This window comes from Grus americana, chromosome 2 (genome assembly GCF_028858705.1).
Source record: "Grus americana isolate bGruAme1 chromosome 2, bGruAme1.mat, whole genome shotgun sequence".
Taxonomy (NCBI): domain Eukaryota; kingdom Metazoa; phylum Chordata; class Aves; order Gruiformes; family Gruidae; genus Grus; species Grus americana.
In genome coordinates this window covers 125,238,561-125,257,019 of record NC_072853.1, presented here as the reverse complement: position 1 = coordinate 125,257,019, position 18,459 = coordinate 125,238,561, and the positions used below count along the sequence as shown (strand labels likewise).

The window sequence follows — 18,459 nt, the reverse complement described above, 5'->3', positions numbered from 1 at the left end:
TTAAAAAGTTTCTGTTTCAAATCAGATTTTTTTAGGCAGTGGCAAAAACATCTATGCGTGTTCTATCAATTTGATCTAAGTTAACAATTCTTATTAGGTAAGTCTAGTTAGCAAATACACATTTTTCTGTATTGTGGCCACAATGAAAGAGCGAGCTGTAAAAACAATTTGTAACCTCAGATCTTGGTGTTACCAGCATCTATTCAGTGTCCATTTAATAATTTTTATTTTGTTAAAAGGTTGACAATGCCATCAAATATTTCAACAGTTTAACTCTGACTATTCCATTGTGCAGCAGCATCTGCAAACAATTTGGGTATAATGACAGTCTACAACAGATATTTCTAAAATTAGAGCAGTTAAGGGCATAAATATATTTTGTTTTTAGACTACAAGATAAATTTTTTCTTCTGTATTTAAGCTGTAGAACATAATATGAGATAAATTTTTTCTTCCATATTTAAGCTGTAGAACATAATCTTTTTTCCTGTGCCCTTCTTCATCCATGTTACATTAAATCTTAGCAGCAGCCAGTTAAAAAGAATAAATTGCCTTTTCCCCTGAAATCACCATTCCTATATATTTCATTTAAAATATGACATTTAAAAAGAATATGCAAAAAGTTGTAATTACGGCTGGTTCTAATTTCTATGAATGAAAGAATAGCTTCACATCCCCCCCCATGTAATATATACATAGATGTATAAATGTAAATATACATAGATAAATGAGATGGAGCAAAGCTCCATTATTATGATTCAGCTTCTCAAATCTACTTTTCCCCCCATCTCTGCTTTTGTATGTGCTTTAGCTTTCTTAAATCCACCTAATTCATGGTTCTGCTATTAGCTTCCTTAAAAAAATGCTCTGACAGTAGATTTAAACATCATTGGAAATATCCTCTGTATTCTGCCTGTGTTCTTCTTTATTTCACTTAATTATGCTTATGTGTGTGTATGTGAATTACTTGAAGCCTTTCTGTATCTTTTGTTGTGTTTATTCCCAATTATAGTAGCTTTCATACTCATTATATAACTGAAAATGGACGAAAAACCTTGATTTGGTGATTAGGTGATTGGCGATTGATTTGGTGATTTAGGGCGTTGCTGTTCTCCATGAACGGACAAAAGATGTCATACCCTCTCCCAAAGGGTGCAAAAGAGGAAGCTGTAAAATCTCTGTTACAGAGACCAGGAAAGAGTTGTGGAAAGTTTGAGTCACATAAGAAGCCTGTTTCAGAGCTAATGGTGATTTTTGATCTTCCAAATCACAGTTTTCCTCTTTAGGTGAAGGACCATCCTTTTTTTCCAATTATCGTAGGCGAGATTCTTTTCTTTTACATCTATACCCATTAACTTTCTGTCTTAGTATCTACATAACAGTTCACTAGATACAAAAAGTTGCATTTAAGTAATATTGAGGTTACGTATAGGTGATTCTTGGAGTTTTTAAAAATGTATTTTAAACTGAACAAATAACGTATCTCTAAAAATATCTTTTAGCCATCTTCAAAGATATTCCCGCTAGTCATTCTGAACTGTTTTGGTAGATAATAGGGCAACTAAAGTTGTAAGCTTCTGTACAAATCTTGTTAATATTACTGTTTTTTCCTGTTTCTGCTCTAAGGTTATGACACCCACACGTGTCAGGAAATACAATGTATAACTGAATATGCTATATGGCAAATTTTCCTGAAATGTATATTCTAAGCACAGAGCTGCAGAGACTATCTACTGACATAGAAATATGAAATTCAAAATACACCTTTTAAAGGAATTTCTGTGGTAGCCATATTAGCCTAATTTGCTGTTAATCCTCTAGCCTTTTTAGATCGGTGTCCTTATAGAGTGGTAAGAAATTCTATCCATCCTCAGGCTTTGGAAATGCAGTCATCAACTCTAGAAAAGATTTGACTCGAGAAGCGGAGGTTTTAAACCAACTGGGAACAACGTGACAGAAATCCCCATCTGCATTCATTCCATGTGTAGTCTTTTGAGAAGCAGGCTCAAAAACACAAAACAGAAAACAGATGAGACAGGGTAGCATCTGTTTATCGTCGGAGCCTCCTGCTGTGGTTTCTGGTCATCTTCTCTCTTGTCCTCAGTCTCTGTTCCTTATCTCTCATCTGGTTCTTGTGGCCTGGATGTAACAGCTGCACTTACATTTTAAAATCTAGTTTTTAACATTTTAACAAACATTTGGGGACAGGACAGAGGGCTCTGGTTATGGCAGGGAGAAACACAAAAGTAGATCTTTCCTTCATTTTTTCCCCTTCCTTTGCCTGTCAAGTTTATGATGTTGAACTTCAGTAGGAAGGATCTGAATCTTCTTCATACCACTGGGCACTGGGGCAGAAAAATCCCTTAGGCTGAGCTGCACCCAGTTGTTCCCCTAGCTGTCAGTATTTCCTAAGCGAAGAAGTGCGGCTCCACATGCCAGGCTCTGAGGAGCCTCAGCTGGATTTCCTCTCTCAAGGGTGGATGACTTCTCTTATTTGAGCACCCTCCAACAGGATTCAAAAGATCTCTGCTTTCCACTTGGAGCCCCTCAGTGCATAATGTGTTGAGGTTATTTTTGCTCAGCAGTGTAATTTCAGGAACACTGAAGCTATTTTCAGACCTGTGTGAGTTTTCCTCACTGCAGTAACCTTACTAAAATGTAAATTATTAGAGGTTTTTTGTTGTTAATTTGGTTTGTTTACCAAATTCATAGAGTATAAAATGCCAATCTGAAACTCTTGTGGCACAGTCAAAATACAAGCCAGCCCATAAAACTCTTGCTAGTGAGCTAATAAGAATAAAAGGAGTGGTTTATATTTTTAAGGAAAGGTACTAGGAGGGGAGGGTGGCTTATTTGCATTCACATTGATACTTGAAAGTAAAAGTGGTTTTGTATATTTAGAAACATTGGATTGACATTATCTGGAGGGAAGTTTTCTTTTATGATCTGGCCACATGATAGTGCTTTATGTGCAGGAGAGAACCATGTTTAACTTAAGGAGTAGTTTCTACAGAGCTTTGTCAGGGATCTGTTTGCTTATACTCACAGTTTACTGTAAGGTCATGAGTAGTCTCATTATTTTAGATGCTGTGTTGACCAAGGTCAGAGAAGCTTTGCATGGTCAGACCTTCAGCATGTGTTACCTCATTCTGCTTTATTCCTTCATTTAAGATATTCACTAAATTTTTCATTGACTTCACAGTATTTTTGTTTGTTGGTGCCTGTGTCTCCTTCCCACTAGTTTAGACTACAGGATTGTCAATAATCTGCAGAATTATTTGGATTTTAATAGCCTCTCATTGCCTTTTTTCTTCCCCCCAGGGGAATAAAAGCAAAACAAGCAAAATGCCATAAGCTCTCAGGCCTTAACACACTCTCTTACGTATTTCTGTTGTCTTTTATATTGGGAATTGTAATGTCATTTTTCATTGAGATTTACTTATTTTTTAATGAAATCTGTAACCTTGTATTGATGTATCCTAGAAAACCAGTCTTTGCTACACTGAATTCAAATAGCTTATAGTCAACTTCCCAGTTATAATTCACTCATCCCTTTTAATAAATTAATGATCTCTCTTCTCCAGCATGAGTGCCCAAAGCTGAAGGGAAGAAAAAGCAGCTTTTCTAGGCAACTCTGTAGCCCTGTGTGCATGTTCCTCTCTTCTGTATTTGATACTCAACAGATATCTGTGGCAGTTGAAATTGATTTTGAGTACCCTGAGAGCTGGTCTTGGATACGTCTTACTTCTTATTTTCATCTTCTCTTTGTAGTTCATTCTGCTTTCTCTTTTATTTTTCATACCTCTGACTGAAGTCACGGAATGGTTAGACTGACTATTACATTTCTAATGGATTAGTTGAGTACTGTAAAAGCCAGAGGATATTAGCCTTTTCACATTCAAATGTGTCATATACAATATATGTGGTTCTATGAATATTTAATTTGAGTGAAAGGCCTCTCTGAGTATGATTTCACTGGGTAAGAAATCGCTCTTCATTTCTGGATTTCCTGGATATCCAGTTTGCTTCCTTGCTTTTTAAAATGTTCATTGAACATTTTCAGCCAAACTGAAACCTTTGGCAAATCCTGATCCCAGTAACAAAAATCATATTGAGTTTTTCTTTCAATTTTAAAAGAGAATTTTATCTGTTCGATTTATCCGACATTTCCTTCCTTGTCCTGTGTTCCTTCGGCTGGATCCTCAGGGGCTGTGCTGTCTGTAATGTCCCTCAAGTGATCAAACATGTTGGTGCTTAACAGATAATGAGAGTTCAGGCGTGATATTGAAAAGAAGTAAGCTATAATTTTCCCTATATTACTTAATTCCATAAGAAATGGTGTTGAGCTTCAGATGGTTTTGCTGGAAATTATAACTCCACGGTCAGAGAAAGCAAGCTGGTTTATTGTCAAGGGAGCAGGAGCCTGTTCCCCAATCAGCAGTAAAACAATTTATGGGAGGAGTATTTGTTTCTCCAGCAGAAAATAAAAACTGTTTGCAGGGTATTGTAGCTAATGACAGGATGGATAAATCATGCACCTGCAGAACTCCTGGTATACAATAGATATAACATTGCAGGAAAGAAATCATAGCTTTGATAAATGTCCTAATCCCACAGTGAGGTTTACAAAAGCACGCAGACCCATCCACAGGAGTTAGCTGCAGAGTGGTACACTGGGTAGCTTTGCAGGATTTATGGAATTCTTCCCAGTGGCCAAATGCATTTCATAACTGCATTACATTCGGTAAAGTAGGCATTTTGTGGACGTGAAGACTTGTACTATGCGTGTGGTGCTGGAATCAACGCTTTGCCTACTGCAGCTGAGGAAAGAAATCTGACTTTTTCTCACTTGGTAGAATTGTAGATGTGCCACGGACATTTTTTGGTTGTTCATAAGCATCCCTCTTTCCTGGTATGTGAGTCTGGATTGCACTCACTGGTTAATGTTGCAGACTTGCTTAAATTGTCAGCCAGCTGTTACTCTTGGGATTGCCTAAAAAAAGTTGTATATTGCAGATCTAGCGTGAGGAAAATCATTTTGTATCCAAGACAGTGGTTGATTTATTGTTCAGGGAGTAATTCAATATACATGTAGTAAACACATACATCAGAAAAAACATTAAGATACTGCAGAACATAGTGAAACATACCTTTGGGTACTGTAAAAGGGGAAGGAATTCAAGTGTTAATGAAATAATTATTTTTCTCCCCGAACTATCAAAAAATAATGAGTTTCACAAAAGATGTTAGCTGTCTGTAAGAAGTCTCAATTTAGCAGACAGGTAAATGCTAAAATCAGTCATTAATCGGTAAAGATCCTGAACTTGTGTTTCAGTCAGTGGTGCATAGGTCCAGATAAAAAAAATAAGATGTAGGTAAAAGTGGTTTGTTGACTCACAGCAAAACTAGTACAAGAGCCCTCTGTACCTGGGAATGTGATCCTAGGAAATGCACTTAGCACATTAAAATTATTTTTCAATTTTTGCAGCATCCTTTTTTGTCATCTCTTACCAAGAGAATGCTGCAAATCCCAAATACCGCTGTGTAGTTTGCAGAAAAGACTTCAAGAGTGGCAACTGTCATATGAGAGAGAGGAATCCGTAGACCTTGTAAAAATACTACTCCAGAGGTCTGCTAAGATCAGAGACTGAATATGGTCTGGTTTGTATGTAATCAACAACTTTCTTTAAGATTACTGTTCACCATTAGACTTTCTTATCTGGCACAAATCCTTCCCTTCAAGTTCTTTGCCTTTGTGACTTGTGTGCTCTCCAGCTCCTGGTAGAAGAACATCCTTTTCTCCAGTCACTCCGTACAGATGAGCTGTATGTGCATTCATAGGAGTATTGGATTGAGTGATTATTTTATATGGGTGACTTTAGAAATCAGAAATATGCACCACATGCAGGTCATCTGTGGCGGGGTCTTAACCAGTGCTATCCTGCCAGAATTTACTGGGAACACTCAGATCATGCTCATCTTGGGTTAACATAATGCTTCACTACTTTAAATTGTAACCTTAGTGTTGTAAAAAAGGCTAGAGTAAATTTAACAGATGCCAGTGTGTTTTATTTTCAGAAAATAATTACTTAATGACCTACCATTACAAGGTCATATTCAGTGTCCTTCTGAGGTTGTTATGACTTGAATTTCTCACAATAGATTGACTAAATAATATTCTGAACAGAAGAAACTTTGACATGCCCTACTCCTTTCAAAGTAAAGGAGGCAGAGGAGGAGGGAGAAGGAGGAGACTTGGAGTCAAGATATTCACTGTATTCAAACCTAAATTAAAGGTTTAAACTAGACCAATAAAAATCCCATCTAACAACATACATTTTAACTCCAGTTTATGTTTAACAAATAACCTAACAAAGACAAACAAACAAAAAAAATATTGTTTGGAAAGTCTCCTTTCACTTTTCCTTCTGTGGAAGGAAGACATACAGATGAGCAGCCCAGGAGCATGAGTGTCCCCATTCCCTATGGCTGGGTACAACATGGGTAAGAAAACCAATGCAAGTTTCTCTTATGCCAGCAAAATTCCTTTTCTTATTCTGGAGAAACTGGTTTGAAGCACAGGAGCATTTCTTGTGACTTTAATTGGTCTTTGCACTGAGCTTGCCTGCTGCGATACTGGGGGTGGTAATGCTTTTCGGGAGGTGCATCTGTGCAGAAGTTGAGTGAAACCCAGCAGTCTCTTGCCTAGAGAACCATCAGGTAACAGCAACTTTTGGTCACACCCTGGTCTTCCACACACGTCGCCAAGAGACTTTAAGGCTTTAATTTGAATTGTCACTGGCCTGTCTTTTGTTACTAATTCTTTGCCCCTTGGCACTGACGTGGATGATAAGATGGCAGAAAACAAGGTTCTTCATGGCCTCTTCCTCAAACCGTGAAGGCCTTCAATTTTTCAGCTCCCCTGCTCACTCTCTGGAACTACAAGAGCACTGTTTCATACTTTGCCCAGGAAAAAAATGCTCTTAGGATTCAAGTAACAGTTAAAAGTACAAGATGAATTACAGTGTTGAGTCACTGGAAATGACAGCAATTCTAACCAGAAAAGTGTGAAAACCATATATATTTTGTTTTCAAGGCATAACTCTGGGGGAAAATAACAATGAGTGGCAGACACTTTTTTCTAGAATACGTTCTGCAAGAGTTATTTAGATAATTTGGGACCTATCCTAAAAACTCTCTCAACTTAGCATTCCTACTGGGCCCCAGCTCGAAGTAATTCAGCTGTGCTCGTCATGTCCTGCAGGCCTGGGTCCCCTTTACCCTGTTTGTGGGGAGCATTCCTCTCCCGCCTACTGGGAGGGGGCAGATGGGCTGCACACTGGGCTAGCGCTCAGCGCTCTTGGATCCACTGGATGAGCTATATAGCCTTACATGTATGCTGAGATATGAAATATAGCCTCATCATTTCTCCGCGGTTTCAGTGGAATGCTATTTCTCTCAGTTGATCCTGTTTTTCCAGGTACAGCGTATTGAGTTTCAATCCCATGTCTGGAAAAACAATGTTTCTCTTAAATTTGGTCATGTCTCTGAAGTTTTTTCATAAAGGTTATGAGACAAACTTGATAAACTCGAAATCTGCAGTGGCCAAATATTAAGAGTTCAGTTCTTACTGGAACAGATGGAGTCTGGTTCTAGACTGTAAGAGATTTGCAAGCTATAGTGAAAGATTACATTGGGAAAAGTAGCAGCACAAAATTCTTCTTTCCTGCTGTTAAAAAAAAAATAAATCTGCAATATCTTCCATGTTTAGTTTTCATAACAACCCAAAGAGAAAAAAATGCCTTCACTCTTCAATTTCACAATTACCACAATCTTTAAGGTCCCTCAGGTGGATTTTGTGATGAACTAGCTTCAGATTTGGTTTGCCAGATTCATATTTTCTCTGAGCAAGAAAATAAATTTTAGCTCAGGCAATAATGTTCCAGGGCAGCTATTTTCATTTCTGACTTTTCCAGGTTATAGGAAAACTTTGATTTCTATGGGAACGGTAGTATTTTGTAAAGCATCCAAACTTTTAAGAGCATAGGACTGTGCTTTGCATCATGGTCTGATCCAAATACAGGCATATAGAGTTCCTGCAAGCAGTATCTCCAGAGTGGCAGTTTCTCTACTTGGCCTTTCCCAACTCCTGTAATCATTTTGACATCCAAAATAAGGGATGTCAAGTCCCTTGAAGGCATAGGGGGAAGAGGGTGAACACCCTTTCAAATACAATTTCTTTCACAAAAAAAACCAGAAGATGCAGCTGAAGACAGAACCGTTCTGTAATCAAAATCCAAGGGACTGGAGACAGCTCAAATTGTGTGGGCTAGGATGACATCATAGCTCTGGGAAGTTGCTTTTAGAAGATGAGGTAGTGGGAGGCTGAATTCAGATGTTATTTACACCTCTTTAATCCCACTTGTCCTTTTTTTTTTTTTTTTTTTAAGTCAATGCAAGTAGAGAGGTAACGAGAGCAGAATATTTGAGCCTCTCTTCTTTTGGAGTGCCAAAGCCAATAATAATCACAGTGTTTTGGAATCATTGGCAGAAGGGTGTCTGATAGATGCATTTGGCGTGATGTAGAATTTCAGAATTAGCACATATTTTTCCTGTTAGTTTACTGCAGGATGACGCAGTATTGCAAAAGAGTGGAGAGCATGGGTGTGATGACATGAACACTAAGGCTACGTCAGGACTATTTATGTTGCTTCGTGTCCTAGTCAAAGGGTGTGCTTTATTCACGTACAAATAGGAAAAAGTGGCTGCTAGTTCTTACATCTACTATAAACTGCTTTAAAAGTTGGAAATGCTGCACCAGTCAAAAATTTTGCCACCATTTAACATTTGCGCAGTGCTTTGAAGATAAAAAGTGCTCCATAAATACTATGTTCTATTTTTTCCACTGTTAGACTTCACACATCAGCTATTAAAAGCACTAAGAACTGAAAGCAGTTAAGCTCAAGAAATAGTAACAATACTAATAATACTTTGCACTTCACTCATGCTTATGTCCAAAAATATTCAAAACTTTTACAAACATGAGAAAAAGGTTAGCCTAGAAGTTTTAAAGTAAGATTATCCATACTTATAAGCCAGAGAAATTAAGGTACAGGAAAAAAAAGGGTCATATTTTGAAATACGCTTAGACATTTAAATTTTATTCATCTCAATTTTAGATTGCATCAGACCTTTAGGGTATAAAGGTACTGGAGTGACTTATTCAAGGGAAAGAAAACTGTCCCTTAGCTTTGTACTATTTGTTGTTTCTGGCAAAAGATAGCAAGGAGGGCAACAGTTCTTTTTTGTTGTAATCTGATAATTTTGTGCAGAAGTTTTCTGAGAAAAGCTGATCAGGTTGTCCCAGGAGTGGCAGCAGTGGTCTTCCATTGACAACATTGATAGAAATAAGATAGGGTTATGGGGAGAGGCGATACCTTTTGTTGGAGGAATCAATAGAGATAGGGGGAAATAGATGCACTTTCAAATCCTGAATAAAAGCTTGTGTGCCACAAGACCTGCCAGTCTGTGGTGGGTTGACCTTTGCTGGCTGCCAGACACCCACCCAGCCACTCTTTCACTCCCCCTCCTCAACAAAACGGGGGCAGAAAATAAGGTGGAAAAGCTTGTGGGTCGAGATAAAGACAGGGAGATCACTTAGCAATTACCGTCACAGGCAAAACCAGACTCAACTTGGGGAAGATTAATTTATTGCCAGTTAAAATAAGTTTGGATAGTGAGAAACAAGGACAAATTCAGACAATACCTCCTCCCCAACCCCTTTTTCCCAGGCTCAGCTTCACTCCTCCATTCCTGACCCTGTGCCCGCTCCCCACCCCTGCGGGCACAGGAGATGGGGAACAACAGCTCCTCTCTCCTGCTCCTCACACTTTCCCTCCACATCGACTTTTGGGGTCTCTGATCTCACATCTTAGCTCCCCAACCACCCTAGGTTAGAGCCGCACGGTGACCAGGCTGTCCCAGAACTTGGTGGCTGGCGGTGCAGATGTCTCTCTCTTCTGGCTGACAACCTGGATAGCTTCAAGATTTCAAAGCCAATTATCCTGGGAGTGTCTTTGTGTATTGACTTTTGGTTTGGTTTGGTTTTTTTTCTGGAGGTAAGCCAGCAAAACGGAGAAGCTTTTCTCGCGTCAAAAATAGTAGCCCCCCTACAAAGCTGTTCAGAGCAGGGACATTCCTCCCACAGCCGCCCAGCCGCCCCGAGGGGGAGTGGGGTACATGTGCCAAAACCAGCACAGACACCCAGCGCATCCTTGATGGTCTGCATGGCTTTCTGTTTCTAATGTGCCCCCCCCCGAGGTGGGAGCTGGGTGGAGGAGCAGAAAGGGGCCCGAGGGGCTCATCTCTGTGCCTGGATTTAGTGCCGGGGCTGAACCGTGCCTCCAACACGGTGGCAGATACGGGGAGGCGTTTTGCATAGCACGCAAGCGCAAACCAAAACTCAGTCAACAGGCAGAAGGTTGTTCAGCATCTGAGGCAGGCTGTTTAAAAAACACGGGCTTATTTTTGCTCCTGTTCTCTAATACAGGAACAGGTAATGTGCACGTCCGTATAGTGCTAACAGCACGTCTCTCCTTACTGTAGTGGAGTTTGCTGCCATAGTGAAAATAATCAGTAAACAATTATCACAGCGGACAATGCATCTTCACATCCCATCAGCCACAGATATTTTCCACTGGTCCATACAATGCAGACCCATCAGAAATAATAGGAAGGAGCGAAGCTATTGTTAGGATACAGCAGCTCAATATTCACAGAATATTCAGCAGGGGATGAACTCCTCAAGAGGAGTTAATAAGCAGCCACACTCGAATACCTGATGTTTATAAAGGGGAGAAATGTACACAGAGAAGTACATTATGGCTAAAAATCTACTTGATCTGTCCGAAACAAAACCTAGCCTTCATCTCTCATGTAGAAGCAAGTCTACCAGGGCCCAGGAAGAGAGATTTGCCTTTGAGGAGCAATCTGAAAGATAAGTAATATGTCAAAGGAAAGAAAATGCAGTTTCTGCTCCTTGGGGAAAGAGGGTAAAAGGAGAAGAAAAAAAAAAGAAAAAAAAAAAACATTAAAACCCTTCTTTTTTTTTTTTCTGGCTGTAGCCATAGCCTCTTTCCTTTGATTTGTCATGATTTAAATTCATACAAAAAGATTTATTTCAAATAAGCCCCTTTAACTGTAGGGGCAGATTTTTTTTTTCCCTAAAGCCTTTTGTAAGAACAAAGTAACCACTTGTCACACACAGTGACTAATGAGAGTTTAGTGTGGGTTTTAGTGTTCATTCATACGCTTTGTGTTCAGCTAGTCGTAAGTTAAATCTTTAGAAATCACACCGCAGGAGCCCTTCGCTTAGGGGTGGGGGCGGGAGGCGAATCTGTCGAGATATTGAGAACTGGTGAGCGGAAACTGCTCTTTTCAGGCTTCCTAATCGGCGGCGCAGGAAATAAACACATGCAGGAAGTAGTTTGGCCTTTTCTTGAACTTAAAGTTTATACAGCAATTGATAACCGAAGCAAACTTTGTGTACTTAAACTTTTGAAAATTAAATGAAATGAAGAGGGCATGTTCAGCCGATGCCAGCGTGGCCTGTAGTCTCTACAACCGGCTCACCTAACTACAGTATTAAAAACCGGAAAGATTATACAGGGTATATATTTTTATAGCTCGAATGTGTCCTTGAAACCTTTTTACATGTCTTCTCTCCGTCCCCTTTTCCTTCCATTTCACTAATCCTCTTCCGATGAAGCTGAGCTGAAGCATTGAAATGAAACTGAAAGTCATGTTTGTCAAGCTGTTTTCTCTGCTTCAGCCTCAGACTCTGCTCCTTCATCCTTTCCCTGACCTTCTCATTTATCTTGTAAGCACTTCAGCGTAAGGATAATCTTGGCCTGTGTGAAACACCTTGTTCGATGGTGGCCCATATTGATATTTGGTTAATGCTACATATTTCGCCTATAAAAGTTGTCTTTGAAAGGAGGGTAAAAATAAATGAAGCGTCACTCTTGAGTATAGCTTTTGAAATTGATAGCATCAATTTACTAACAGGGACATTTATATGCATTTCTAAGAAATATTATTTGTGTTCATATTTCTCAAGCTTTCACTGTTGTACTAAGGTCACTGTGAATTTAATGCTTTAAAAAGAACAGTTTCGGGTTTATCATAATTGCAATTAGTTGGTGTAAATTTGCATGGGATATTGAGAACACCTTTGCCAATAAAAAGAAAGCAAGCAAAACCCAAATGCAGAACAGAATATGGAGGAAAAAGTACATTTGCATGTCTTTGAAGACCAATCTAAATATCTGCTAAAAGTGCACCCACTTTTAATGCATCTTCTACTTTTTTTTGAAAGCGGATTTTTTTCCCCTGCCCTAATAAACCATCCCTATCAGTGCAAGCATTTATTAGGAATGTTATTATAAAACGAGGACTAGAAGCAGAAAACTGCAGTTAAAACAAAGTAAAATGAGAGAAAGCCAGAAAGAATGAAACTGAATTACATATCCGTAGTCTGGGCTACATTCAGATGAAATTATTGAATTAACTTTAAAAAAAAAATATTAAGATTTTGTTGGGTTTTTTTCTTCTGCATTTTAAGTAATTTAAAAATGTTTCATAGTCTGTTTAGAAGGTTACATATTTGAAATGTAGGGGTAGCTTTGTGATGGCTTGGCCTTACCTAGCCACTAGATGGGATTTCAAGACTTCAATATATATATCTAAACATTGGCCCCAAACTGCCATTTATTGTAAAATGGGCATAGCTGATCAGGAGCTCAATAAATGTCAATATTTAGTTCATTATAATAAAAAATTATGGAAGTTTCAACTATTAATCTTGCAGGATTGCACCCTCTACACATTTTCAGAACATCCCCTTATCTCAATCACTTATCTATTGCTCATTTGATTTTACATCCCAGCCTGAAGTCTAACAGTCATCAGTCTTTTGGGCATTACAGCGACGTAGCTGTTTCACTGATATCTTTGAAAGAATCAATTTTTTGCTTTTCCCAGTTCCTTACAGGAAATGTTCAAGTTTGTTCCAGACCATGTGGCAGTATGTATATGCACAATGATGATATGTAGCTGCATTGTTTGTATTCTACCCTAAAAGCTATTTTTACGTTGCATTTTTTTCTTTTTTGATAGTCCAGCTCCACAGTGAGAACGTACCAAAACAGTAAATCGAGAGTGACCATGAGCCCTGGCTTTAGCTCCCAGTGGAATAGCAGCCAACCTGCTTGGAATACATACACCTTTCCAAGAGCAAGCTTGCACTACCAGTCTCATGCTAGCTACACCTACTGTGCTGGACATCCTGCTGTAAGTAATTATAACCTTTTCTGCAGTTACCCAAATGAGCTGTGTGATTCCCTGGGAGGTGGAGGCGCTCAGTTCAGCACACTTCGCCAGCGCTCTTTGTGTCCCATGGCAGTCAGGACAGCTCATGTGTACTAACCGTAACTCTAGAAAGTATTAGAATGAGTCTAAGACGTAAGCAAATGTGAAAGTTTCATGGCTCAGTAGAAATACATATATTTTTGTACATTTAGCAATCCTTCTCCTTGCATGAAATTACTGTTGTGTGCCTGGGTTTAGTGTCAGGGATGTGGGCTGGAAAGCAGTATTATTGATGGCTTCTTTTCTGTTTCTAGTGAGTCTGTTAGATGAATGAATTATTCTTTCTATTTCAGAGATTTTAAATTGTACGGATGAGTCAGTGAAGGAGGGCATCTCTTCTCATCGTTAGATTTGTTAATATTCACTACTTTATCATTAATGCGATCAGTAGTGAAGATGCAATCTTGTTGCTAAGCAAAGACTATTGGTCTTCTGTAATTTGCATGAACTGGTGGCCAAAAAGAACGGGGAGGGGGGCTCACTGTTGTTGTGTGTTTTAATTTGACAGCCATGAAAGGGTCACAACTGAAGGCTGATGGTGGGTTTTGTCATATTGGTGTAGCAGACTGCTTATAGCAGAGCCCTTTCATTCTTTTAGTTTCTGTTTTTGAAAGACTCTGAGAGAGTTAACCGGGGAAGACCTCATTAGTGTAAGCAATCTTCCTTGTTTCCCACCCTACACTTTGTTGTTTTAATGTTTGGATTTGAACTGAGCTTTGGATATTGTTAGAACTTCTTAAATGGCGTACTATCTTAACATCCTGTCATGTGTATGTAATGAAGTTTTGCTATCCTATAGTGAATTCCAGTAGGAAAATAGGGGAAAATGAAGCTTTTATTACAGAGGGGAAATTGTGCTATGCAATCTTATTGCAGGATCTTTGTGATTTGATTTAGATCTGCCATCTTACCTGCCAACAGACTTTTGGCCAGAAGTTTGAGTTAGGAATTGTCTCAAGCATTAACATGGTAATTGAAATAAAGGAGGGGAATAAATTTGTAAAATCTTATCTCTTTTCTGAGGTGGTGAGATCTCAGAATGAATTAAACATCTCTATGGATTCTGCTGTTTGCTCAATTCCATTACGGCGTCATTGAAAATGATAAAAACTGTTGTGAAGGAAAAAAGTGTATTTGGCACTAGAAGGGGACAGATATTTTCCTTGTTTAGAATGATGGCTCAAAAAGAGTCCCTGCACAGCTTAATTTAACTTAAACTGTGGGTATTCAAGTAATTAACTGCTCCTTAACTTTGATCATTTAGAATAAACACTACCCTCTCTTTGAGTCAAGCTTTGACTCTACCAAGGAAAAGAGCATACCAGAAGAATGCTATACTTCCTCTAAGATGGTTTAAAAATTGAGACGTCTTCTTATCCATATGAATTACAATGTCGGTCAAGGCATGGGAGTCTTTTTTAGACTAATTCCACAATTCCTCTTTCCTTTGTTTACACTAAAGCTGATGGTACCTCAAGTAGAATTGCTTTACCTGTACAATACTTGTTTTTGTAGAGCACCTTAATAAGTAGTTGTTGGAAATGATACTTCAATCTGGAAGTCGATTTAGCTGATTGCTGGTAAGTAGAGATTTCAGAGTTGCATAAACCTTTGTGCAGATGCAAAATGCTAAAACGAAGTAGATGAGCACGAGATAAACAACTAAATTGTTTGATTAGTCCTGCCCTCAGTGTCCCTGGATTCAACTGTTTAGAAAACTTGGCACATTTCTTGGCTCTTGCTCATCTGAGGAGCTCTGCTGAGGTGCTACTCAGCAGATAACTGGACTGATTTCCTAGGCTGGTGGTAAGATGCTGTAACAGGTTAACTGTCATTGCAGTGCCTACCACTGGGATCACATACTTTTTCCATACCTTCCCTGCTTCTGCACGCTCTGGGGGTGAGGCCGTAAGTGGGGCATGGGCAAGGCAGTCCAGCAAACTCAGCTCCTCCCTCCTGCAGCATCAGATGAGGGTCAAGTTTTCCAAAAGAAAACAATGCCTTAATATTTGCTTGAATATCTGTTGCAGTGTATACGATAAAGTTAGAATTAGTCTGGTTCCTGTTTCTAACTTAGATTTGTTTAATCTGGGCTCAAACCAACACTTCCATGGCAAATGACAACGATAAAAGCTGGATACGGAGGAGCTTCTTTATTCATGAATCTTCCCAGTGAAACACGCTCAACTGGATATCTACTATACTTCAGAGGATTTTATTTGCCCTCATCTGACACAGGTTGACCAGAACAAGCTGTAGGTTTTATTGCTGTATGAAGCTGTTTCTGCAAAACCTCCCACATGGAATATGTCTAAAGATCACTGTAGTTTCTTGACGCTTTGGAGGCTAACAAACTTACGAGCGCTTTGCCAGTTCAAGGCAGACAAATGTCAGGGAGTTGGATCTGGCCTTGAAGTACTTAAAGATATTAGTCCCTGGAGAGAAAGCCAAGAGAAAAGCTTTGGATTTCTCTACTGTTTGGAGAAAAGCTGAAGGAGACAAAAAAGATTCATGTTAATTGGGCCAAATGTAACTAAAAAAAAAATAAAATCATCTAACTCATTTTTTTTCTAAATGGAAGAAAAAATATCACACAAAGTGCAGTGTTCAGAGACCCTTACGACTCTGGCTGGTCCCGAGAAATATGTCTGAGGCAAAGGTGGGGGGTTTATTCTATTTTATCTGAGAGCACACTGTGCATCTCTCTTCCATAGTGCTGCAATCGTTGATTAAAAGCAGTCTTTTCACCCTAGGAAAGAAAAGAACAGGAAGTTTGTTTAAACAGTAATTTTTCAGCTCTTGGAGTTATCTAAGGGAAAGAAAAGACTGCATATCATCACAGTCAACAGTGCAATGCAGCGTATGAACAAACAAGATGCTAACTTCTAGCTATACTGGGAGGCAGGATACCCTGTAGGATCTATGTATACTAATATGAGTGATGATGTGGTAGATGGCCCTTACAAAGTATATGATGACTTGGTTTTGATATTAGGGGCTAGACATTCCCCTGGCATTTACATGCAGAGGCTTCCAGCCAGAGAAATACAGCATGTAGTGCTCAGAATAGGAGGAGATACCTGGCCATCTAACATGCATTTCTCTTGAGCTTTCTTCACACAAGGAAAATAAAAAGGAAGATAAAAAAAATAGTCAAAGTAATTCTGATTATCCCCACTGGGCAAGATGGGAACCGTCCTTTGAGCACTTTCACATCTGTGCAGGTTTCCTACCCATGCTTTTTCCAGTGCCTCAAAGACTCACTTAATTTCCACATTTTGCTGGAAGGACGATAGAATTTCAGCAGATCTTAGGAAATCTCATCCAGTGAATTAACTGTAACAAATGACTTCTTACATTGTGCTGTAATTTTAAAGAAGTACATGTGCAAAGTGGGCAAACAAAACACAGATCTCATCTGCTTTGGACTATTATTTCAGTTGAAGTTGTAAGGTAGACTCTTATGTCTTTCTTGAATACTTATGTAGCAGTCACAGGTATCTGCCACGCTCACTTATGCAGAAGTCCATCCTTACTTAGGAAGGAGTTTGTCAATGTGATAGTCTTTGATGAAACACACAATACTGCTGCAGACTGAGTTACGCTGCAGGGTTTGAAACCTTTGTTGTAGGCCCATGGGATGATGCATTTAGTCGCATGTATTAATTTCTTCATGCGCATACATATCTGTAGCATATGTGATGTCTTTGTATTCCTTATCTAGATACGCAGCTTAGCATATGTAAGACTTTCGGTTAGAATCTATTCTGCACTCTAACGGGATTTGGTCATGCTCCACTAGATCAGTGACAGCCTTCAAAGCATGATTGGTTAAATCTGTAAAGTTATTATTTGGAGCTCTACAGATAATGTTTACAAGCTGTTACATCTGAGATGTCATATGTGGATCAGACAATCAGTTTGCTTAGCAGTACTTCTGTCCCCATTCCAACAGTCTGTCCCCAGACTTCTTTCTGCTAACTTCTTTAAATGCGTGATTGCTTCTGAAATTACGCTGTTAGTGAGAATGTGCAAAGCAGAATTCAGAAAATGTGACGCAAAGCTCTATGAGACGCTACTGGCCTTCTTTCACTCACTTCTCTGAGCCCTAGCAGGATTTCAAATCTTTAATCTAAAGAATCTTAAGACCCAGTAGAAGGAGCTATAGCTCCTTTTACACTTTCCCGCTGACAATCCTTGGAGAGAAGAGCTGAAAGGGAGCAAGGCTGTCACTGTGGGCAACACTAATGGAAGGTCCTACTCACTGTCAGCATGACTATGCAGAGTCCATCGGAAAAATTTCCAATGGCAGGTAGGTAACCCTCATTGCTGATGACAGAACTGCAGGACTGCAATATTACACAGCTGTAATGCTTTACGTAAACTGACTGTTTTGGTCATTGCCACACAAATTGGATTAAGATCTGTACCGAGCTCTCAGTGACTGACTTTTTTAACAACTTATTTTGTGTACATTTATAAAATTAGAAAACCTGCCATTTTTATGTGATTAGATAATACAATGTTTAGGGACCACCTGGGAATGTGAGACACAATTATTAATTTGTATGTATACATATACATCTAATGGCTAAATTATTAGTTTGTGTGTATATATATTTATGTACATAGATTTTGGCTAAAAAATGTACATAGTTTTGGCTAAAATCCTTGCAGAATGACGTAGGAAGGTTGTCAACGCAGAGCTGGTCTTGGGTGTCAATCTCTAGTCTTCTAATGTGATCCTGTCATCTGAAATGTAAACCTAGTTAGGGAACGCATTCTTGTAAGTGTAATATCCTGCTCAAAATCGGTTCTGTAGCACAGAAGTAAGACTGACAAGCAATATACCAATACATGCCAAATTCTTAATGTAGACCATAAATGATGTGACCATATGCTATAATACAAAGATAATGTTTTATGAAGCAACTTTCCTCAAATCCAGGGAGTGTTCAATACATATACCATGGGTGTCCTATTCAAAACAGGCCTTTATTTCTCTAGAAATATAAGTAGAACAGATCAGCA

At 39.0% G+C, this 18,459-nt stretch overlaps 1 protein-coding gene across 6 annotated transcripts in view; it reads left to right on the top strand.

Annotated features, from left to right (window-relative positions):
- The window catches only part of RBMS3 (RNA binding motif single stranded interacting protein 3), a 720,759-nt gene that overhangs the window by 207,380 nt on the left and 494,920 nt on the right, over window positions 1-18,459 (top strand). For 5 of the 6 annotated variants that reach the window (XM_054815906.1, XM_054815907.1, XM_054815905.1 and 2 more), the window contains one exon: window positions 13,177-13,350. In XM_054815906.1, coding sequence (XP_054671881.1) covers window positions 13,177-13,350 — 174 coding nt within the window. Of the gene's footprint in view, window positions 1-13,176; window positions 13,351-17,678; window positions 17,741-18,459 lie in introns of those variants that run through there. The other variant, XM_054815914.1, reaches the window with a different exon arrangement.